The following is a 25,267-nucleotide window of genomic DNA, read 5'->3' as shown; positions in this document are numbered from 1 at the left end:
TACAAGAAGACACTGCTATATCTACAAACGAAAACTCTTAAAGTACGGCCATCATTAAATATTTCTCAATATTCTACAACCTATTCAAGTGAATAAAACACTACAATTAAACCTGAATACACTTAGTCAATAAATAATAGTCTACAATATAAAGTCCAGTTAAAAGTTGTAGTTCTGAATGAGTAAAAGACATTTTTGTAACTGAAAACAGGCTAAAGCAAGGTCAAAGTGCAGATGGAAACTGATGTTAGTAACCATAAAATTAACTGTTAGAGATAAGAAGACATTATTTTTGAAAATAGTTATTATTATGATATCTTGTTATTTTCTTAACTAAATGCTATATTTATTTAAAGCTATTTAAGTCTATGCCTTTGAGGGCTTATTTCACATTATTACAATTTTCTGTTGTTGTATAAACCTCAATTGTTATGGTTTGGAAATACTTCTTATATTGTATGGGTAGGTGGTTGGGTGGGCTTCACGTTTTATGGAGCAAAACAACTAGGCTATATGCGCATAATATATGGGTATTTTATACAAAGGGAAGTGGACAACAAGTCAAATAAAAACAGAATTATTGGATATTAAGAATAAATGTCTTATGGTTTTTACAAAGATATCTTAATTGAAGAATATGGTATGTAGACCATCAGTTTGCAATGTTAACCACGAATATTTTGTTGACAACGTTTGGTATTGATATTTGAAAGTTTGCAACACCGTAAAGCGTTGAAAATAAAAAGTGTTATTCAGGTACGTGTAGGTGAACACTAGATGACTTAATCTAACTTATTAATATTTCTCAAAGAAACTGAGAAAAAAAAACACAAAAAAAACGTGCCATTTCGAATGAGGATTATAACCAACTGTATTTGTTCCTTTTTCAAGCTCATTGGTGGGGCACAGATGGGCGGACTTTTTGCCAATCAGAAGCCCCAGTGGGAGCTGAGCGAGGTCATAACACATCGTGAAGAGAGGTCACAGCCAACAGCAGATAGACCAGTTCCGCTGGGCGGTGCAGACAAAGCGAACATTCTTTTCTTGGGAAGAACCATTTGAAATACATCCTATAATTATGTTCTACTTCAAGATAATCGGAATAAAAAATTAAAAAGTAACAAAAATGCCATCGACACACTTGATGAAATACACACTACTGTGTAATCTAACAACAACAGCAAACAAAAAAAAATTCAGTACCTCCCACCATCACTAAAAGTCGTGGCATGTATTAGAGCGAGTGGTAGACAAACCAACAACATGGTGGTTTAAGAGGAAAGAGGGACCACTTAACACGATCTTGAAATAAAACTAGACAGATGTCAAACCTTTCCCTAATCTCTTTCCATATAAAAAACAAGGCCAAGTCACGCAACAATGCCAGTCAAACAGCAAAATAACAAGTGGTGATGCACTTAATCTGTGATGGAGCTAAGCCTATTCCTCATAGTTTCTTACGAGTTGAAGAAAACAGATCGAGTTCCTATGTTCTTATTATTATTATTCCAGTCTGACGGGAGCAGAGCCTGTAATTTGGAAGACAGGGGTGGGTTTCTAAATTTCGGATAATAGTTCTTGTGAGAAAGATTTATTTTAAAGATGACTGGTGAACACTGCATGTATGATGATAAAATAATATCCAGTTACTATTAGCTTTTTTCTTTCATAAATAGGGGTCCTTGTGTCAGTTACATTAGAAACGTGCAATTTCATCTTATTATTAATCCTAGTTTTCACGATAAACTGAAGATTCGTTGTACGTTCCTTACATTTAACAATGGCGCCAAGTTTGTTCACGTAACATATATACGAAATAAATATCAGCCACAATGTAAATGTTTTGTGAAATTTAATTACTTATTTTGATTATTATAAACTGTAACGTTTAGTAGTCGTTTGGCTGAAATATTTTCTACAAAACCTGGAGAAGCAAATATCAGTTTGTATTTTAACATAAAAGTAAGTCTGTATTTCTAATGCCGTGTATTTACAAAAATACATAATTAAGTGTATGTAAACTGACTGATAGACCTGGTTTTGAATATTACTTTTAACCACATTAACCAAATACACCAAAAGAAATTATAATTTTTTTTTTTTGTATATTAACAGAATACTAATGATGTTTCTTCTTGACCATAAATTTCTCTTAGATTGAAAGGTCACTAACGCAAGTCTTGCAATAAATTATTGCAATTATGTAACAATAGAAAGATACGCAGATGTTTGGGTACTTATTGTAAGGTTGTACCTATCAAATATCAAACACTAGCATGGGTTGTAGCCTCTACAATTACCTAAGCCTAATTATTAATCAGTTAATGCTGTTTTGTTAATGGACACTAATTAGTTTATATCCTTCGTTTCGGCTGCTAATCTGCTGCCACCTTTTGGAAAAGTCCAGATGAGTAGATAGGTTGGTTGGTTTGGCGTTTTATGACGCAAAGCAACTAGGCTGTCTGCGCCGAGTAAATAGGACATCAACAACCTTTCCAGTGGTAAAAATTAATGAATAAATAACAGTGGTAACGGATTAAGAATTACACTTAGATGTTGGTTGATTGGTTGATATGGTGTTTTATGGCACAAAGCAGCTAGGCCTTACATCTGAGGCACTTGCAAGTTCCATGTCAAATATTTTTAATTCTGTAGACAAATATATTTTTATCACTCAGTCACATCTTTCTTTGGTCCTCTGAGAGAAGGGTCTGATTAAACATAAAAATCTACACTTATCGGGTTCCTAAGATGTGTTTCATACATTTCAGTTGTTATGTATCAGGGTTTAAGTTTGAAGTAATCAATTAACATACCGAAGGAAGTTGTTTTTGGCTTCTACGTTTGTACGAAGTGTTTGTGAACGTTTGCTCTGTTGAAAAATGGAGATCAGACAGCGTAAGCAAGCAACTTTGTATGCTTTCCTCGAAGCGCACGCGTCGTTTTGGTACTGTCTGGTCACCTATCATCCATCATCTGACGATCTTAAAGAATAAACGTCTTGGAAGAAATAAAAGAATGGCATTTCAATAGTGAACATTTTGTCAACTTGGAAGCTGTGTCAAACTGTTTAACATACGAAACAGCTGGTGCCATATATAATTTTACTACCTCTGTAACGATTTCAGTATCAATGCAATTTCAATTACAGTTACTCAAATATATATTTAATGGTGAACTGGAAAACTGACAGACGAAATACTTCGCGGTCTCCAAACGTGCATATTTCTAAAACTTTTAAACAACCAGCTCATCGATTTACGTATGGCACTAAAATAGGGGAACTTTCGGAATTCCACACAACCCAAAATATTCTAAAGGTTTGGCACTTATTCGGAATTTTAATACGATCACCAGTTTCCCTCGAAGAAACGAGCTCGCTTCGTTAACGATCACCACAAATTAAAAGCTATTACCTATCGTATTATTCAAGACTTGACATCAATCTACCCACACAAGAGACGGTTTAAAGACGTGGTGTTAGACATTTGGCATCCTTCCAGAATTAGGGAAAACGTTTATTAAAATTTCAATACACTTCTCTCGCGCACAATTTTTTTTCGAATAGTATGTTCTCTTCCGGATTGAAACTCAAGTTTCGAGTACTCGCACACAATTTTTTTTTTACCGTAAATAGTACCGGTTAGCTACTTTAACATATAACAAGTAGAATATAAGAAAATACATAATTTCACTCACTATAATAGTATGTCCTTGTGCAACATGTTGTGTTCTGTGAAACTGACTTTAATTTCAAACGTTTTCTAGTTATTAACTGAAAGTGAAAATTATTTACCAAAGGAACCGTTGAAAAATCACGTACTTTGTATTTTTTTCTAATTTCCTCCTGGCTACATAGTCTGTTGGTGTCGCCGTTAATTGGAATTATTTCACTGTGATCTGGCTTCAAAGTATTTTTGTGTGCCAATGTTAGATGAAAATATCCAAAGTTTTATCCGGTTTCAAAGTTTTTTTGTGTGCCAATGTTAATTGAAATCATCTCTGCCACCTGGTTTCAAAGTTCTTTTGTGTGTGCCAATGTTAGATGAAATTGTCCCAGTGTCATCTGGCTATATTGTACTTTTGTGTTACTATTAGATGAAATCCATAAAGTATCCTGTACATTTTCTTTCATTAACCCTAGTTATTTTCGTCTATTTATATTTAACTAAGCAGTTATTTAATTGTAAGACATTTACATGTCAACGTGTGTTCAGTATTTAGCTCAATATTGATGTTAATACTTATATATCGCTGAAATGTCATAAACAAAACAATTTTATTAAGATGTATTCGTAATTATGATTATAGATTAGATTAATTATTAGTAAAACTCTCTGACCGAAAGAGTGTATGGAATTATGCCAATTAGACCATATCTACAAAACCCAGTGGATACTTCAGACATACTAGTGGCTGAGATGTTATTTCTATAAACAATTTCGTTTTTAAAACTATATTAACTTTGTGGCAAGACTGTTCTTTTCTCCAAAACAGCCTTTTTAACTCCAAATTCTGAAATTCTCCGTTTCGAAGGAAGTTGATTCTATTGTCTAGATAATTCAGGACGTAAGAATTACAATTTTCATCTTAATCTAGAGATGTGTGTTTGTTTCTCATAGCAAAGCCACATCGTGCCATATGTTGTGTCCACCGAGGGGGATTTGGTGCGACCGGGATTCGAACCCACGACCCTCAGATTACGAGTCGAACGCCTTAACACGCTTGGCTATGCTGGGCCAAAACAAACAAACATGCTAATATTTCAACTTTAAAAAATCAAATTTTAATATTTAATAATTTTATACAAAACGACATGGTTTATTTAAATAAGTATTCGCATAGACTCATAGTACTTAAAAAAAGTTAAAACAAACTAAGCTGTACATGTTAGAAAACTATATGTTCTATGTTTTTGCCAAAATAAAAAAAAGTTATTCCAGGGTTTACAGCCGAAATTGTAAGAACTGAATGACATATTTCTAAAGAAAACAAAGAAGCAGCGTTTTATCCAGAGATTGAGTACGTTATATTAAAGTAATTTTAGAAAGCGCCATGTGGTTACAGTCTGTATCGCCATGACACGTGATGTTTTATCTGATGGCTGCACATCTTGACAATAACCCTGTAACAAAGAGTCCACTGCAAATGAATCCGTCATAAGCAAACCACTTCTCCCTGCAATCTTTCTATTAACCACATTGTGTTCAAGGATGACATCTCCCTAGCGTCCATTTTAACGTATATCTAACTTGGTATATATTGCTATGAAATAGCACAAATATCCATTTCATTTTTCAGCTAATTGAGGTGTCAGAAAGTTGAACGAATATGTAATGGTAAAACTTGTGTTCACAAAACTTTGGTTACTTTTCCAGATGACCTGTATGTAAAAACATGTTGCTTCGAAAAGGGCTAAACCATTTTTTTTTTTTTCTAACAGCGTTCAATGTTTATGGATATCTGGTTACCGATCTCAAGCCAAGTAATTTTTAATATAGTTCTGATACAGCTTGTTCCACCGAGACTTTATATCAGCCATAGTTGTCACGCACATGCGATTTTCATATTTAAATGCACTTTAATATACACTCAACCATCCATAAATAAGAGTAATTACTAGTTTAACGGTGAACTGTAAGCGAAATATGAAACTAAAACTAAGTCTTACAACAGTACAAATAATGTCTCAAAGAGTTCCGCAATTAATCTGTTTCTAATTAAATCTCGTGCAGATTCCTCATAAAAAAAAATTGTAACATTTTCATAAAAGTCAACGCTATATTCTTTTCATGACAGTTAAGTAAAAATTTGGCCAACAGAAGAGAGAATGCACATTTCACACGTTACAAACCTTTCACAACCACATTGTTCAAATAAGACATTAAATTGTTTTTGAAATATCCATCAAGCTGCGTGACAATTGGACAAAGTTTGTGATAAGGACCCAGTGCGTATCAAACCCGAACCGCATGGTTCAACGACATGGTTAAGGGTGGAACTGATGGAACGGCTACCAGTTGACAACGAAATTCCTGGCCTGTGGCTACTGGACATATCTGGGACCATAAATATGTCAGCAGACAAGGCCAAAGGTGCGTCCTTTTGTCAAAGATCCAGAAATAGAGTATTTCATTTGGCCCAAGGTTCCTGCGGACTGCACTAGACGGATATTAATGACTTTTTAGAGAGAGCAGGTGTTCTTAAGAGGAAGTGGTAATTTACACTAAATCTTGTTCACATTGATAGGGTTAGAATCTTATCGTTGAAAAACGATAAACCTTAGTTGGCTTTGATACTGTATATCATCGAATGGTTATCAGAAAACTCTTAACGGCCCATTTTAAAAGACACCTGTGCAAAATATGTTTAGAAGGATAGTCAGCACCAGTGAACAACCAGAAAAGAAAAATATTGATATCACGACAAAGTAAATACAATGAATAAAAAAACACAGCACGTCCCAGTCTTACTTATAACTGGTTCTGGAATCCTCTGGTTGTGTGAACGAAATGTTTGTTTATCATTATTTTAATATACCGCCTCATACAAATATAAAAACATACGCCATATTGGAATATACTGTTGGCATTGAACTCCAAAGAATTCGACACGGAGCTATTACCTCAGCTTGTAGCAGATCTCTACGAAAGTGTGATTTCACTCAAAGCGTGGCTACTAATGAATGCTCTCGTCCTTTTATCACGACCGAAACTGGATTAGTTTCGGTAATTAGAACCCTTTCACCCCGTATTTACACGTCTGAACCCTGCTGAGAGGAAATAGGAGGTGTTAGTACACACATGGAAACTTATTTTTTAAACTATTCGTTTCGTAAAAAAGAAAGATATAATAACAACTGTAATATACAAAAACGTAACTCTCGTGTGTACTGTGGCCAATTATATTCATTACATTCTTTTAACGTGAAAACTACAATTTTCACGTAAGTTGTCTTGAGCCAGGTTTCAGTTTCATTTTTATATTTTACACTTACAAATTACATTACAGGAATGACACACGAACAGCACAGAAGCTAGATACTGGTTTCAGGTATCTCTGCAATATATTCTTTCAGAAAAGTGACCTGGCGACCGTGTAATTACGGTTCACATAGGCGTTCAGCGTACAAACACGACCATAAATCTCTGTCCTCAGAATTCCTCAGAGATCAATACTGGATGCCATAAATCCTTCACTGCCGAACGATTCAGTGCCCATTGGGCTCTCGGCTGACCGGCAACAACTCGTACAGAGGAGGCTCACACGCCCGTGCATATCCCCGTCCAATCACTCACTTGGGCATTCACTGCCTTTATGTTGGACTTCCATCAGCATAGTTCGACCACTTACTGGGATCTTGTGAAACTACCGTCATCCATTCGATGCACCATGAATTATAAACTGGTTTCTCAAGAAATACGCTTATGCTTTAAGCTGTAGCTGAAGTACATCTTCAGACACTGCTGTAAAACGTCTGAGATACAACGAGCACAAATAAAAGTACCCAATACCTTATTAAAACGACACATATTAATAGTGCGTTATCCAATACCTTATTAAAGCGACATATATTAATAGAGCATTACCCAGGACTTTATTAAAGCATCACATCTTAATAATACATTACCAAGGATCTTATTAAAGCGACAGAAATAGAATCGTGAGTTTAGTCTAATTAAACTGCTAAACTTGTAGAGGAAGACAGACAGTTGTGGACCTGCAATACATTTGACTGACTCCTGTTTTTTTATTATTATTGTACGTCAGTAAGGCTCATAATACTTTTCTCCCTTCTTAATAGTTGGCCTCGTAATCTGAGGGTTGCGGGTTCGAATCCCCGTCACACCAAACAGGCCTGCTTTTTCAGCCGTGGAGACGTTATAATATTACGGTCAATCCCACCATTCGTTGGTAAAAGAGTAGCCCAAGAGTTGGCGGTGGGTGGTGATGATTAGCTGCCTTCCCTCTAGTCTTACACTGCTAAATTAGGGACGGCTAGCACAGATAGCCCTCGAGTAGCTTTGTGCGAAATTCCAAAACAAACAAACAAGAATTTTTTTTTGTCAATTATGCATCGAAAAATTGATTTCGAGCGTTTTTCTCATGAAATCTACATTACTCTGGATCTCAGAGTACAATTAGTTCACCTTTGTGTATTAGAAGGAAAAAAATCAAAATGTTAGCAGCATCTGTCAAACATCGGTTTGAGATTTCCTTCACAGTCGAAAGTAAAATTATTCTTGGAAATATACAGCAAACCCGTGGATTCATATAGCCATTAGTAACGGCTTATGTTATTTTACTTGGAACTGAAACACAGATAAACGACACAACGATTGATTCGTTATATTTACCTAAAGCTTGTCCGGAATCCCCTCCACCCGCACAGCGAAGAGCAGGTTAGTGCCACGAGATAACCGAGCACAAAAAGATCAAAAGATTATTCTACTTATGTGTGTTAGAATAGTTACTTCAGCTCAGCTTCATTCATTGCGGCGTGACTATCTTCAATAGAGTCTCATAAGATCAGCTGCTCTTGAAATATGAGTTTTCTCGCACATGGTCGTAACAGCGTGGTTAGGAAACTGACTACAGAAGCTATTGGTAATGAACGACCAAACTATCTGTTAACAGAGCCCTACCCGTAAATCATACACTCGAGGAAGCGTGTGGGAGCAGCACATTTAGCTAGCAAAACCAACTGTAGGTCCACCTTTTAAAAGTCATTAATTGCCCAATAAAATCCTTAAAACGTGCCCTGAAGCCTAATTTACTTACTTTCCCTCCTAACCCATCCTTTCCTGTAGATGGCAGTGAACGATGTGTCACGGAAAAATTAAACTTTCTGCTTGGAGGATCTTAATTAATGTACAACAATAGCTCGCGATGCACGTAAGTCTCCTAAACTAACTCACAGTTAAATTATACACTTGTGATAAAATATGTTTGCATGTTTCTTGTGCATATAAACAAACAAAGAAAGTTAGCGTTAAACCCTAAAGTCATAGTTTTTACAATACCAGAGAAAACTAATGTGAGGGAAAACTGTAAAGAGAGTTCATATTCATAACCTAATCCGACACGTAATCCGAAGGTCGCGGGTTCGAATCCCTGTCACACCAAACATGATCGCACTTTCACCCGAAGAGGCGTTATAATGTGACGGTCAATCCCTCTACTCGTTGGTAAAAGAGTAGTCCAAGAGTTGACGGTGAGTGGTGATGACTACCTGCTTTCCTTCTGGTCTTACACTGCTAAATTAGGGACGCCTAGCGCAGATAGCTCTCTAGTAGCTTTGCGCGAAATTCAAAACAAAAACTTACATGTGTACCCGTTTACATTCAAATGAATAGAATCGAAAAAGGAAAGTGATTTTTTTTTTCGTATTTACGCACATAAACTTTATATCTTGGTTTCAATTATATCATATTAAAAAGTCTTGTTAATGACAGGGCTTAAAGACATATTATGGTATCAGTTGCTACTAGACAAAAGGATTTATTTTATATCCATACATTTACTAATGAAGAAAAATGTTTATATAACCTAAAAACATCCTTACGTGATAAATTAATAATTAACTTGTAACCTTTACCGTTTTACACCGTTCTTCACAGTACTGACAAACAGACGGACAGATAAACACACAGTCATACAGATGGATGGTTAGAGATATAGATGAATGAATGAACAAGCAACAGAAAGATAGTGATTGGGGCGGATGGACAGATGGATGAATGAAGAGATAGAAAGACAGGTACATAATCAAATTTAGCTTCTTTCCTTTTTTAAACAAACTAGAAGTAACGCCTTGTGTATCTGAGAACACAATCGTAAAAATTCTGGTCGAAAATGCCGGTCGCTGCGACAATAGATTGGTCAGTAGCTAGCACGCTGGAAAAAGTGACTGGACATCTCTAATCAAAAAAGTTCGTAACTGAGCACGCAGTTCTTATGAATCAAGATGTGTTTATGTCCAAATGTATTAAAGTAGTTAATGAAGTTACTGGTTCACAAATATTTCATTGTCTTAATAAGTTCTCAGATATTCGTGATGACGAGAAACCCACGTGAAGTAAAAATGTATCTCAAGACGGCTGGTATTAAAACTTTCCGCTTATTTCACAAGTGCAGCATGTGTAATGTTTGTGCGGATCTCATCTGTCTATCAATGTTACGTGAACGTTGCTAGTCGTTTGATTTCCTCGGGCGAGTGGGTGGTATATCTCAAAGTGTTGCACGCTTTGCCAATGCTACGACACATTAATAATCAACACATAACGCTTCTTTCGGATAAACCCAATCCATCGCGTTAATCTGGCTACTAAGAACCCGCCACTGGTCATTTACTTTTTTTTTTTTCTTTCTTCTGCTACGTTTGCGCACACAGCTTTCTCAAACAATGGTCAAAAATCTCTCACTAAGGTAAAGGGGATTCGGTGTGGCTCACGAAAGACAAAAAAGAGAAAGAGAGAAAAGAAACAAAGGATTAGAGAAAGATGAAAGCATTATTCTATCATTCTTTTGTGCTATAACGTATCAGGAACTGACCTGCATGGTGAACAGAGAGATGCAACTTCGTGCTCAGTGCACATAAACTTTATATAATTCTCTTAGTTTCAGATATCAATACAGAATACAGAGGGGAAAATTTGAAATCTTTCTTCTGCAAATCAGTAACCAATGTATTATAATTAATTAATTAATTAATTATGACAATCTTTTACCGTTTTATGCCTTTCGCCACAGTACTGACAAATAGATGAACAGATAAACGAACTGATTGGTGAACACACAGTCAGACAGATGAATGAATGGACAGGCAACAGATAGATAGCGATAGGTGGATATATATATATATATATATATATAATTAATTAGTTAATTTAGTAATAGTACCTCTTACTTTTCGTGCTCAGATGTTCTCGCAAGTTATTTCATTTGGGGCTCGTAAAGGAAGCGATTACATTCGAAATAAAATGTTGTCTTTTAGAGTTTAGAGTACATTTCAATCACCAAGTAGTCCTTCGTGATTGACTACTATTTGGACGCATGAATATCGTGCACGAGACGCCCTGCTACTAATATTAAGCAGCTTCGCTAAAAAGTTAGCGAAAAGTTCTTAACACGATAGAAACAACTATGACACTTTCGATAAGGCAACTGGCATACCTGGCGGGTCAAAGGACAAATAACCTGAAATTAGATGGTCAGTTATAGTTTCTGATATTGTAATAATTACCTCATTCAGAGAGTTACGACCATACCATTGCTACACAGGGGTCTGATAATAGGTTTCGAAAATAGTGAGCCTGAAATGTAGTTTCTAACTAGGAAATAGTCGAACATATTTTAAGTGGCACATTATTCACTTGCTAAACTTGTACTCTACGTTTCGAATGCTATTATACTACAGTACTCAGAGAATTCTGAGAAAACCTTGTGAGAAAAGCCTGGATTCTAACTTAGATTTCCTCGTGGGGGGGGGAGGTTTTATGGGTGATTGTAAATGTTAACCATTTTGATAAAAATTGGATTTTAAGGACAACAACTTTACAATATATTATTATTTCTATATCCCACCAAACAGAATGCAGAAATATAGAATTCATTCTCAAGTCCTGACAAAGGCAGGTTTCTAGCAGTCATTTCAACTTCAAGATAGAGGGTCTAAAATTGTTTTATCTATATTAGACACTCCAAGGCTTAAGGTAAAGAAAAAAAAACTGATATTAGACGTTCATTTGATAAAATGGGCGTAAAGATATTGTTGTGACGTTATTTTGGAAGGAGACAATTGTACTTAATAAAGTGCTTTATTTTTTACAAAGTAACATGTGTAACACGTGCACATATCAATGAATTTAACAGACACGTTTCTTTTCCCAACGATACTTATGCTGTTTAAAATGCGCATCTTTACAGCAAAATAGGGCCCAACATGGACAGGCGGTTAGGGAGCTCGACTCATAATCTGAAGGTCGTGGGTTCGACTCCCCGTAGTACTAAACATGCTCGTCCTTTCAGCCATGGGGGCGTTATAAAGCTACGATCAATCCCACTATTCGGGAGCAAATGAGTAGCTCAAAAATTGGCGGTAGGTGGTGGTGACGACTAGCTGTCTCTCCTCTAATCTACCACTGCTAAGTTAGAGGCGGCTAGCGCTGATAGCCCTCGTGTAGCTTTGTGCGAAATTCAAAAAACTTTAAAGGAACGTTTCACTAAAAGAACAAAATGAGGCTTAGTGAAATGGCTTTTCAGGATGCTCACGCTAATAAAAGAATTTTTTGTTTACACATTTTTCATTTACTCAGACTACACCGAATGAATTATCATTTCAGTGCGCTAATGCTAACACATTTTTCATTTACTCAGACTACACCGAATGAATTATCATTTCAGTGCGCTAATGCTAATACATTTTTCATTTACTCAGACTACACCGAATGAATTATCATTTCAGTGCGCTAATGCTAATATTGTATAACATCTCAAATATTGTGACTGCTTTACTATACACTTAAAGCTTATCTGTTATTATTTTTGAAGGCTGTATCTTTTATTACCGAGTGAAAGCTTCAATATTATCTTTACTCATTGAAGATTCAAAGTTTATCTCTTATTTATTGAGAGTTTCTTCACATTCAAAGATTATCTCTGGGTTCCTAACGTTCACTGCAGATTGTTCGATATTATCATTGATGGGTCTTTGTAAGCTATACGTTTTCGAGCCACGAATCACGTGTTAGTTAAATACAGACAGGTGTTTTAAAGTAAAGAAAAAATACCTACTTATAAATTACAATTATTATTCAAAGTATTAATTAAAGTAAAATTAGTTTTCTCACTTTTACTTTTGTCATTTGCGATAAAAGTAATTCTTAACTAAAAGATGTAATATTTAATGTGCATGAGCTAATTCCCAGGCTTTGATTAGCGATTCTAGGGTTGTTTTCCTCAACCATAGAAAATAATACGTACTGCCTAACTCAGAGTTCAAATGATTGGAGTTTGCACCGTTTTAACTTTCGTATCAAACTTATTCAGAGGAGAAGCCTGTTTGTAGGTTACACTGTTGTAACTCTAGTATCTAGCTTATTAAGAGAAGAAACCTGATTATAACTGCAGACGGTTGTAGCTTTTGTATTTTTTTCTATTGGGCATTAATTGTGTGCAAGTTATATGTGGTAACATCAGGGTCTCTGTCAGTTTGCAAACTGCGAGTTGACAGAAAGGTTTACAAAATAAACGGTTTCAAACTTTATAATCAACATTGGAGATCAAACACGACAGTGAGAGCGAAACAAACCATTTTACACTCTTACGGTGTTAGAAGAAAGACAAGTTTAGCGTATTCAAATAAGTCATGGAAGAAGTAATAGACTTTTTGACACTTTAAAACTACATATTAATGGAAAGTATGGAAGTTTTGTGATCATATTTACAGGGTTTCCTTTCTAAGCTTAGCTTTTGTTAAACACGTCACAGACAAAAGTGATCAGCTGTTATTGCGAATAAAACATTTTAAATATTTTAAAAACATATTAAAATATGTAAACTATACGTAAAACAAACACTGAATTTAAGGTTGTGGAACAAAAATTACACATTTGTTACAACTTAACAAAACAACCAATTAGGACATTAGAACTTGGTACAGGAAAAATGACGTATTATTTATCAAATTATCTAAGAGTAGATTTATATTGTTAATATTATAACTACGAACAAAAATGTCATTGACGTTAATTGTATAAAACTTTTATATATAGAAGATTTATTCGTAATATTATTTATGTATCAAAACACAGTCGAACCCTTAGGAAATTTCGCTCCGATCGCTCTGATAAAACTATTACTAACGTAGGTGCAAGTCCAATAGCATCTACGTTATTAAAATCAATTCGACTCTGGGTTATCGATCAGTATACGGAGCCTTGAATAGGGCGCTTCTCTGTAGTAAGCCTAAATATCAACATAAAGTGTTCCAGTAATGATGCTCTAAATCCACTACAGGATTTTTGCCAAGTACTTTTCCACGAGCTAATTTATAATTTACATATTCCTCCCCGTATCAAAATCCTCGGTTTCAGTGGGCACCCGAAGAATGACAACATAGGTAAATGACATTGATGAATGAGACAATAAACTTTTAGTAGAGCGTTCGCATTAGTTTAAGAGATGCCCGTGGCGTCTACACGCGTGCTTCTCGAGGTGTTAAGTCTGAGATTCCAGCTCACTGATTACGTCTTTTGGTGTGGCTATCTGTGATGAGGAATATGTCCATCGTTGTTTTTCTTGAAAGACGAATTAAATGGAAACTTCGATTTCGATATGTATACAAAAATAAAATGGACGTGTAGCTTAATCGACGAGATCCCTCATAGAAGGTATTATTTTACCATATTTACATGGAAAGAAAACGGTTTCGTTCGGCAGAGAAAACCAGAAAGAAACCATTCGCTATCACTCAACCAATTAGAATTTTTCTGTTCTCCTAATGGCCAAGAACAATGTATGATATTTAATAATTTCTCGTGAACTATCTCACGTGTGTCTTATCATGAATGCATAATCCAATACGTCTAAATTAAGTATACTAGTAAAATAATCATACTATCAATATTATTTATTTTCACTAAATAGTATTTCCAATCGAACAATGCTTGAAAATTAAGTCTATATACCAAAGCAAACCTTGTTATACTATCTTGAACGATTTAACGGGTTTCATCAACTGAAGATTACCTTTCAGTCTGCTTCTCAGGTCATCATCAGACCCCGTCTTTAAATCTTCATTTTAATTATTTTTACAAAATGTCATAATGGTGATAATTAATGTAATAAAATAATTCTAATATCCGAATTTTAATATAAAAACATAATAATCACAGAACTTACTTGCTCTAACATTATGTAAATAAATTGTAAAATATACACATTTTTTATTGCATTTAACAAGAAAATATTTAGTATTTACTTCACGAACGTATGAAGAAATTTTGTGATTCAGTTACATTTGAACTGTAACAAGTGAAAATCCACGGAAAAAAGAATAAGGAATAATCATATATAAATCGAAAACTGAAGTTTGGAGGAAAATATAAAAGAAAGGAGAAGAGAAAGTTCATATCACAAAGTTTGTAACGCATTTGTCTTATTCACTCACCTATACACAAAAGTCACAACTTTGAACACTAATAACATAAGTGCAACATTTCATTCATCAATAGTAAACAGAGAGACAGGCGAGGTTTGGCAGAGTGGTTAGAGTGCATGAATAGGAATCGAAAGTCCAAGGTCTGAGCCCGCAATATGCGACTGAGCAAAACCCCACTTTCACCTATAGAGGTATGGGCGGCGAGTGACTCCGATTGGTTTACCTTCATCTGGTCAGCACTTTTGAATAAAAAATTGATTGCTAGGTTTTGAAGTAGTCGTTAAAACAGTTAAACATACGTGTTGTATAAGGTACTGTTTAAGTCGGAAACTATCAAACGGTGGCGAGTTAACAAATTTCTCTTGGCCTAATTAATTTTCTTCTGCTTACGATTGTATAAAGACCCTCTATCATTTTATGAAACTTAACTTTCTAGCTGAGACTTCATACGCATGCTCTCAATAAACCTTAATGCAAAATAATATAAAAATTACACTTTTTCATTTCCACCGCACGTGAACAGAAGTCGTTCTGAGAAGACACCTAAAACAATTTCTTTTTTATAATTCTGTGTAGAGAGTAATTTTTAAATATGATAAGCCATACAGTTAACACCACTGTCCAAATATCACGGTTCAAAATTGTTCTGTTGTCATTTCCTATTAAATACAGAGAATTATGTAAAAAAAAAAATCTAAAAAGTGATATGTATGTAATTAGACGGAAACTATAACCACTTTATTTCTTAACAATTATGTGACTTTTCTCTGCATTTTGAATGAATAAACTTACTCTAAAACTCTTATGTAACGTCATTCAGTTCTTAAAATCCTAACATTACTGAAAGTTATCACATAAATCTACTTGATAAATGTTCCAGGTTAGCTTCACTGCATTTCAATCATAAACGTTTTGTTCAAATTTTTAATAACATAACGCACTGCTAGTTGAACTGACATATAAAAATAGCTAACATTACTTCTTATGCTACTTTGTTTAGTTATGAACCACGTAGTTAACTTGGATCAGATATTATTGATAACTGAAAACGTAACCCCCCATCACTTAATATTACAGTTTCTTCACTATTTAGCACAGATGTTAATAATAAGAGAAACAGGGAAGAAGGTTGTGCTGCACGGTCCAGTTGTTTTCAGATTTATTAGTTTCTTGAATCTTAATATTAAAATAATTTGCAATCTTGAAAAGCAAAACGTAAAAACGAGACAACTTACCACTCAGTAAACACGTCTGATACTGAAGACCGTGGCAATCATACAAGAAATATGTGGAACATAAAGCGTGCAACAAACATCTGGATAGCTAGTCTGTAACCCACACAAGTCAGTAGTTGTCATCTCGTTTAAGATATAGATAACAAAATGCAGTATTTCAAACTGAAGGTTTCACACAAAAACATTCCATTTCAGAGTTATGCAATGAACATAAAATATTAAAAAAATAATTTTTACTGACATTCTAGGTGGATATGCTGGTATTGGTTGAATGATAATTGACACAACTAAACGATTGGTTGTTGTTTTTCAGGAAGTCAACTTCGTGTGAAATTATAAATCTTAAGTTTGGAACTTCTTTCTAGTAAGTGTTACAGAAGTGATGAATATTACAGTAACCTTGGAAACTTGTTCTTTACGGACAATAAATGCGCGTAAATAAATTATTTATAACTGAACGAAATCTTAAATAGAATATTTTGGAAAATCATATAAGCACTGTATTTTTATACGAGTTCATTAAACAAGAAATAAATTCACTTGCGTAGCCAACAGAATAATTTAAAGCATATTTATTGGCCTTTGTCTTGTTTTTGTTGTTTTCTCCTGAGATACAGCCAGAGGGAAGGAAAAAAGACATTTACCGTTTGGACTACATCGATAGAACAGTAAAATAACTGAAATTTTTTTGTTTGTTTTTAAAGTACACAAAATACAGGAACATGAGACTTTATTAATTGTAATCTAGGGCAATTATTTTTTTTAATTCATTTCAATTACACAATAAATGAAGATATATAAACTCAATGTCAAACACCTCTGAGATCTAACCGAATGTAACTCAAAACTACAATATAGCATCACAGCTCCTAACAAATTTGTCACGAAGAAAACTGAATCCTACGTTATTACACTAATGACAGCAATGATATACAGATTGTGTTTGCATTAGTTTGTGACAGAAAGCACACAGATTTCACTATCATAACCTTGAAGCAAACAGTATAATACTACAAAAATAGATCTGGTTACAGTTGAATGGTTATTGATACTTCTGTTTAGAATGCACGATGGTACTTGACAACAGTACCTTTTTCACGAGTTCTCTTAAGGTATTTCTATTTAACCCTTCGTCAAAACACTGGTTGTTGTTTTTTTTTCCCGACAGTTAGGAATACTAACCACATTACAACTCAAGTCACGACAAGAGCCAAGAGGAGGTCTTCGACCACGAGGTACTGACCAACTGATTTCAGTGCTTACAGACAGTTTCTTCAACACTTACAACATACATACTTAAAAATCCCTAACGGTATTACATTCTCCCACACTCTGAAGTAGCACGTGGAGACTAAAGACGTTTCGTGCGAACACTTTAACTCTCTTTACTAAATAAAATAATGGGCTATACATTAGAGAATTACTGCAAATACATCAAGTACTTTTAACATTAAGTAATACATGAAATTGACTATGCTTTGCGCACCCTAGCGTTCACCTTTCTTAAACACTAGATAACTAGTCAGAGAAAAATAAAAATCAGTATTTTACGTAACAAAATAATTTAGTCAGTTATTAATCACCTTTGTACGTCTGTCTTCAGATAACTTACAAAAAAAAATATGTTATCATATAACCGGCGAAAACGTCCGATGAAATAAAAATAAAGATTTAACATGTGAATATACTTATGGCACATAAACGTATACGTAGATCACAAACGCCATTTTCATTATGCGAGTACCAGCCGTCAAACCCAAAGAACATTGTCACGGATATATTGTAATTTAATGACCGTTTGCCGTCTCAGAAGGAGGATAAATATTACCTTAAAATTACTTACTTGTCAAGCCGAAGTACCCTGAGAGGCAGAGACAGGCCTAGGCCTATTAATCTCAAAATCTTAAACCACCACAATGAAAGAAAAATGCACATATTACAATACAATATTTTTAAGACTGCGTGTACATCTAGTTTCGAGACCATACTGTTGACCTGGAAGCCAGAATGTTGGCCACAATTTTATATGTATATATATTTATATATATATAAATATTTATATATAATTATATAGATATTTACACCTACTAGTAATAAACACGATAAAGAATGGTACAACCTAACAAAGATTACAGACCAGTCAGAAACTGTAAAATAGGCTGAGTATCACAAAAGAAAACCAAAAAAAAACAGATGTTACATCACTAACGATACCCCGGCTTTCCATATAATTGTTACCTGTTAGGGTTTCCTCGCTGAAACTACAGACTTCTTTCTGTACCAGTTCAATGAATAGCTAGTTGGATACAAGCAGGTAGATAAACTACATTTCCTTTTGTGATATATATTTTCTTATACATGAAAGACTGCTAGTGTCATCAAAAGTGTTTAACGACGCTTAAGAGATCATTGTAAAAAAACAAAATAACCACACAAAAAACAAACACTTCTCATAATTGTTTTTGCACGTATACATAAATCACCGCGAGGCTTAAGCACACACCACACCCACACACACATACACCACAGTTTGGGTCTCGAACAACATTTAACATAATAAAATGCTGTCCAATATACATTGGGTCTCGAACAACATTTAACATAATAAAATGCTGTCCAATATACACAGCTTTATGAATAGTCTTCACATAATAAAATATCAGAGTTCGGTCAATCCATAATCAGGTTTAGGGTCCATTGAAATTGACTGACTTGGCGCTGGGTTAAGGAGTCTCGCTTCTGGTTGCGTCTGGTTCGACAGAGGAGGTAAGTTGTGCTGCGTTTGGCTGTTCAGAATTTCTGCACTTTGGTTCCTTTTCTTCACATTCTTGGTGTTAGGAAGTTTGTTGTCTTTCTTCCATTTCATCCGACGGTTTTGGAACCAGATTTTTATCTGTCTCTCTGACAAACATAACGAATGAGCTATTTCTATCCGTCGACGTCTTGTAAGATACCGGTTGAAATGAAATTCTTTTTCCAACTCCAAGATCTGGTGCCTCGTGTAAGCCGTCCGTTGTCTCTTGGTATCAACCCCGGGAGAGAAATTTCCATTGGTTCCCACTACAATAAAAGATAACAATAAATTTAATGGTACGACTGAATGAAGCTTTACCCCTTCTTGAACGATATGGAAGAAAAATACCGTGTTTTGACAAACGATGTACGAGATGTTATTATGTATTGTGTCTTCTACAGGTCCCAAGGGAACAATAAATACTATTCCTGTTCTGTTCACAAACCTTCGTCACGAAGACTGAAGATATAACACCCGCTAAGAAAACCCATCTCTGTAGGAAGCAAACTTTCTTGAATACTTCCCTATCAAATGCCCGGAAGCAGTAATTTCTAGCAGGTTACAGAGAGGGGTGGGCTTAGCGAGTTTCTTAGAGTGCACTTAGTTTTTGATTTATAATGGCTGCTGCACTATAATATATGCACGAGCGAAGAATTCTAATGTTATATTAAGGCAGTAAAAAAAACCAAAAAACAGACTATTCATAGGGAGAGGGGGGGTTAAATGTATATCGAATTTATTTAAAATTAGAACAGTTTTCTTTCAATGACGTCAGTTCCTACCTGCATTGATATGGACTTTTTTCATCCATGGATAGATAACCGGATGTCCCGTCGTGGACACAGCACAGTCCGGAGTCGTTTCTATTAAGCTTTGCTGCTGAGAAGTAATATGTTGTTGGTGTGGTACGCGAGCTTGTAGATCCGAAGATGGTTGTGGGGTGTTGCAAGACACCGCAGGCGGCACTGGCGCCGGCGGCGGCGAAGAGACGGGAGATCTCTGATGGTGCTGCGGTTGGCTCTGTAAAATATGGTTCGGACTATCAGGTAGTGGTACGTGGTCAACTGAAGGGCTCAAAATTGTTGGTCTGTGCAGTGGGTTTTGCGGTAGAGAACACGGCGGCTGATAGTAACGGAGAGGACTTCCATGATTTGTGTACGCTGCGTTGGCACCGCTGTGCTCGTGGCCATAACTCACTGGCGCGTGCTGACTGTTGACGCCGCTGTAGCGATAGGAATGACTTGGTGAATTGTAACAGTCCCCTCGATGACTGGGAATGTAGTTCGCTTGAAAGTATTCCTCACTTGGTGGAAATTTCGGATCCACATATGAAGGAGAGTTCATCAAAAACGAACTCATGATCATTAATTGTTGGGTGAATTGGATGGAAATTATTTTTCTTTGGGGTTGTCGTTTAACTGTGACTTGACTCCGCCTACGTCTATAAATTAGCATATCACATGATCAATGGCAGCCAGTACCGTTTTCTATCGTTGACCCTTGTGCTGACGTAACAGCGTTGGCTGACAGAGATATATTACCACAACATGGCGAGTGCGCTCTACCTGTGAGAAAGTACAGCTTTGATTTTATAATTTCCAGACGATAAAAACCAGCAGTAGCTGTCGTAACGACCGTTGAAACAAAAGTCTCTCTTGAACAAAAGACTTACGAGATATTACGTGTAATTTTTATGCCTTTTATAGTTATAAGATCCACGTGATCCAGATGTAAACATGTTAACAAGATGCAGCTAGATGGAACGTTAAAACGGATGGCAATTGGTCTTTTCAAATCGTCGTCGAATATTTAAATTAATCCTTTGGACGTCGTTGACCCATGAACTTCTAAAGTCAGCTCAACTTGACCTAACCTTAGTCTGGTCAACAACTTGGAACTAGTTCTGGACTCTTCTGGTTCATCTCGTAGAACAGTAAGTGTGGAGAGAGTTATACGTCCAACCATAAACTCAAAATGCACATAATTGTGTGGCATTTAAACACAACATGCTTCTTCGGACGGCATGCTCCACGCGTTTTATGCGAGTTGAAGAGAGAAGACGAGCTAGCCATACATGTCGAATCGACCAATGAGATTGCGCCATGCTTGTATTTGCGCGAGAAAGGTCGATTTTCTAAGGTAGTTATATAGGAAGACATCAAAGTTTCGTTTTACTGGATCATCTGTCCGCAATTTGTCAATATACAACTGTATAAATGTACAGCAATTACTTAATTTAAGTTGACGATTCGTTTCAAATCTACGTTTTCCCTCATTCAATAAACGTTGCCAGCTTCCTTTTCTGAACAAAGTAAGCGATTTTCGTTTTTAAGTGACAATTAGCTAGTTCAGTACGAAGGTAATTTGAAAAATAAGAATTATATATAATACAAGTCGTTACTTTAATATTAATTTCAACAAACTTTAACCACCAAGCTATGATGGTTCATTATCTTAAACTCTTGTATATATAAAATAATATATAGGAAGAATTTCTAAAAAATAATTTTCATTTAGGGAACATCTTCCCTGTTCAAATTTCTATTCCAATGATAACCATTTAACTTATTGTGCCATAAATAAATTTAACAATCTAGTTGTGAATTTTAAAATTGATAATACGTATTTTGTACATTATAGTGCATGTTAGATTAATTTACTTTCTTTTCTGGATGTCTTCATTACTTTTTATATAATTCCGAAAAGAGCTTTGAATAAATAGATTTAGACATTTTTCCTTTCAACTACTTTAATTTATACAAGAACACTCGGTTCATGTGAAAATCCATAAAATAGAAGGATAACTGAAAATTATGAACTTAATTAACTCTTGATCGATAATAGTTTCTCAAATTAATTAAAAACTTCTTTTGTTAATTTGAACTGAAATTGATTTTGTTTGCTTTTGTTGTTGGACTTTCTATGTTGCGTCTACAGCGGGTGTGAAACCCGAAATTTAGCGTTATAGGCCCTCAGACTTTCCTTTCATCCATGTGGTTGGGGACACATTGATTTATCAAATTTGAAAGGTTTTCATGTGAATATATTAAAATAAGAAATATGGTACAGACAGTATTGGAATGTGGATATTCGACATCAGTATGCGAGAAGCTTGAACAACAAAATTAGGGAAACAACTTTGTATGATCGTATAATTCGTATAATTGCATTAACCACATCGTTCAATGAATGGTTGTTACAGTTTTCATTGTTGTGAGGGATATGTTCATGAACTCTTAGAATCAATCCAATGCACAGGAGATAAGACCCCATAAAACAAAGAATAACAATTCCCTGACACTTTGCGATTATAGAAAACATTATTTTCGAGTATTTTGGGGTTTTCTTTTTTTCCCCCTGAGGAAAAACTCCTACAAACATTTTAATTGTTTGTAAAAAATAAAGTTAAACCTTTGTTCTGTGTAGTGGGGAATTATTATGTTGCGAATCTACTTCAAATGATGTATGGAGATAAAGAATGGAGGGGGTATCGTATCGAAACCCTGTTTCCAGCGTTGCAAGTCCATAGACATACCACTGTGCCACTGAGGGACTACTGCAGAGTTCTCTCCGATTACGTGGTTGTAAGGCATCTGTATAAATTTTTAGATAACTCTTGAATGTAATACAATGTGCCATTGTTGTAAGCAAATGCTATAAGAAATTGTTCCAGATACTAGATTATAGAATTGTTCAAGATAATATAATGGAAATTATGAAAGTTATGTGAAAGGGTGGGTATAGAGGTAAGGTAATAAGGATTTTTTAAAAGATATTGTGTTGTTAAAAACAATATTAAGTTACTGCTTGATAAGTTGTGGAGGTTGTTTTAAATGAAACAGTTGAGAACTTTTACAGTTGTTCCAAGAGAGACAGTTTAGAAGTTAGTACAACAGTGGCATAAGTATGTCCCTCACAGCCTCCATAATTACAGGGGGGGGTACCAAGCTAAAAGGGGGCCCCAAAGGGTCTGATAAACGTAACTTCTGACAAGGGGAGTACATTTAGGGAACCACATTACTTTTTATGTGGGGGGACCATCTTTTGTCACTTGTATAGATAATGTATGAAAAAATTAAGCAAAACATAACTTGTAAACGACAAATTGTTCTAGATACGACAATGAGGAAATCTGATAAATAAAACAACAGAAAATTAACCTTAAAATGTCCTGAGAAATGAATCTGGACAAAGTTCAGGAGAATTATACTTAATTATGTTACGAGATTTGTTTTTTCAAACGTAATGTAGTGAAGAATTGTTGAAGACAGTTAAAACAGAAAATATGTAGAATACATTACAGAAGAGAACAAAAAGAGAAATTACGGTTTTTTAAGTATGTAAAGAGCATTAATTCTATATTGATGTGGAATTGTTAGAACATAATAAAGATTTATTTGCTCCGATTATTGCTGATGTAATTTGTAAATAAGGGCAGAAAATAATGTTAAGTTAAGAAAATACTTTCAAACAAAGACTGGAGCATTTGTTTAGATAAAGGAAGCTCAACCATGTAAGTTAGTGTAGTCGAGACTCTTCTGGACTAGGCAATCAAGAATTGTTTCTGAACATGGTATGAAGAAACATTACAAATTACCCAGAAGGGAAAAAACACTCCAGAAAATACATCCAAGAACACCTTTGTAGATCCTCGATATAAAAGTGGTTTTGGTTAATGTAGTAAGATAACTTTATAGTACGATAGATACAAGAGTTTAGAGTATTTACGGCACATGTGTAGATGTACTATGGATGGATATTCGAGGATCCGTTTACTGTATGAGGACAACATTTTAAGTCATTTTGTTTTAATTTAATAGATTAGAAAGTTGTATAAAGTGGCGAAAAAGTCCTTAGATGAATTAGTATTTGGTTTTACAGACTTCAAAAGATGTTTTGCATACTTTAAAAATGTCCTTCTTGCGATAGAATTTTAAAAGCGATTTTTCAGCAAAAACAAACAAAACTATGCTCAAATTTCATGGAACAACAAATAATATAACTTTAATTGGCAAATTGCCAAGGCAAAATCTGGCTTCTCTAGATAGTTTGATTCTCAAAAAGTAAACAAACCTGCTGAGAAATATAAGACCTTGTCTGGAGACTGCACTGTCTAAGAAAATATTATGAAGGAACTTGTCAAGACCAAGGAGAGACATGCTGAACCAGGTGTCACCCAAGGGTGATGACCTCACCATAGGAAGTCTCAGTTGTATTCCCATAAGTGAGTGTCTGAGGCCCATATGAGGGTCCCAACAAACAGGGGATGTTTGTGGTGACGCCCAGAGGTTGATACGTCTAAATAAACAAGCTACCAGTAGATTGGTTAAGAAAAGTTTCAGCTTAACCTCAAGGTTATTTTCACGAGTACTATCAGATTAAAAAAACTACCGAATAAAATATGATTGCAAATTAATCAAATAATTTTTGAAAAGACTATGAGAGAAACTTGCTTCCATTAGAAACTATAAAATATTTAAATTACAGCATATAAACATGACTGTTTGGTGACAGTTCTGCTCAGATTAGTTTGAGGAGAATTAGACTGAAGTAGACAGTTCTTGTAATGAATGATTTAACAAAAATATTTTTTTATAGCAATGTGTGATCTTTCCTATCAATAGAGTTACCTTAAGATTTGTCTTGAAATTATATTAAATACTGAATAATATTATAGCATCGGTAAGAATCGATAGAAATGCTGAAGTTTAAATATATACATATTAAAATATCTGTAAGAAAAAACATTTTTACTCACTAGTTTTTTCTACTGATTTATTTATTTTATTTTTTTGTTAACACACAAAACAAATCAGTAATACACAATTAGTTAAAGTACAACAGTCTTATAAAGTGAACTTAAAAATTAAAAACTTGAAGTGTTAATGATAAAGCTAGGTAAATATTTTGTTTTGTATCATTTCCTAGAGCTGGGTTTAATTCATTTTCAGGTTATTTTAAGATTTCTTAACTAACTTTAAAAATTATCTAGAAAATATTAAATGCAAATAATTATGTCTTAAAAAATACGTGAATAAAAAAAAATTATTAAATATTGTCCACTTATCTAAACCC

General features: G+C 34.8%; 2 protein-coding genes across 9 annotated transcripts in view; both read right to left on the bottom strand.

Moving 5' to 3' along the window:
- LOC143231826 (uncharacterized) overlaps positions 1 to 25,267 on the bottom strand; it is a 192,929-nt gene that overhangs the window by 144,831 nt on the left and 22,831 nt on the right. The window contains exon 1 of one of the 8 annotated variants that reach the window (XR_013017218.1): positions 8,358 to 8,928. The exons of the other annotated variants lie outside the window; for them this stretch is intronic. The gene's annotated coding sequence lies outside the window, so the exon portion shown is untranslated. Of the gene's footprint in view, positions 1 to 8,357; positions 8,929 to 25,267 lie in introns of those variants that run through there. 8 annotated transcript variants of the gene reach the window in all.
- LOC143231821 (homeobox protein Hox-B4a-like) lies at positions 16,956 to 23,591 on the bottom strand. Its single transcript, XM_076466480.1, has 2 exons — positions 19,975 to 23,591; positions 16,956 to 19,458 (listed from the first exon to the last, which is right to left on the bottom strand). The coding sequence occupies exons 1-2, from the start codon at positions 20,645 to 20,647 to the stop codon at positions 19,058 to 19,060; spliced, it is 1,074 nt and encodes a 357-aa protein (XP_076322595.1). The 5' UTR covers positions 20,648 to 23,591; the 3' UTR covers positions 16,956 to 19,057.

Source organism: Tachypleus tridentatus, chromosome 11 (assembly GCF_004210375.1).
Source record: "Tachypleus tridentatus isolate NWPU-2018 chromosome 11, ASM421037v1, whole genome shotgun sequence".
Taxonomy (NCBI): domain Eukaryota; kingdom Metazoa; phylum Arthropoda; class Merostomata; order Xiphosura; family Limulidae; genus Tachypleus; species Tachypleus tridentatus.
The sequence above is the reverse complement of the archived record's forward strand: the minus strand, read 5'-3'. Positions and strand labels throughout refer to the sequence as shown.

Coding starts and splice junctions, on each gene's coding strand:
- LOC143231821 (XM_076466480.1), bottom strand. CDS start 20,647: ATGCTAATTTATAGACGTAGGCGGAGTCAAGTCACAGTTAAACGACAA. Junction 19,459..19,974: donor AAAAGTCCATATCAATGCAG/GTAGGAACTGAC, acceptor CTTTTATTGTAG/TGGGAACCAATGGAAATTTC.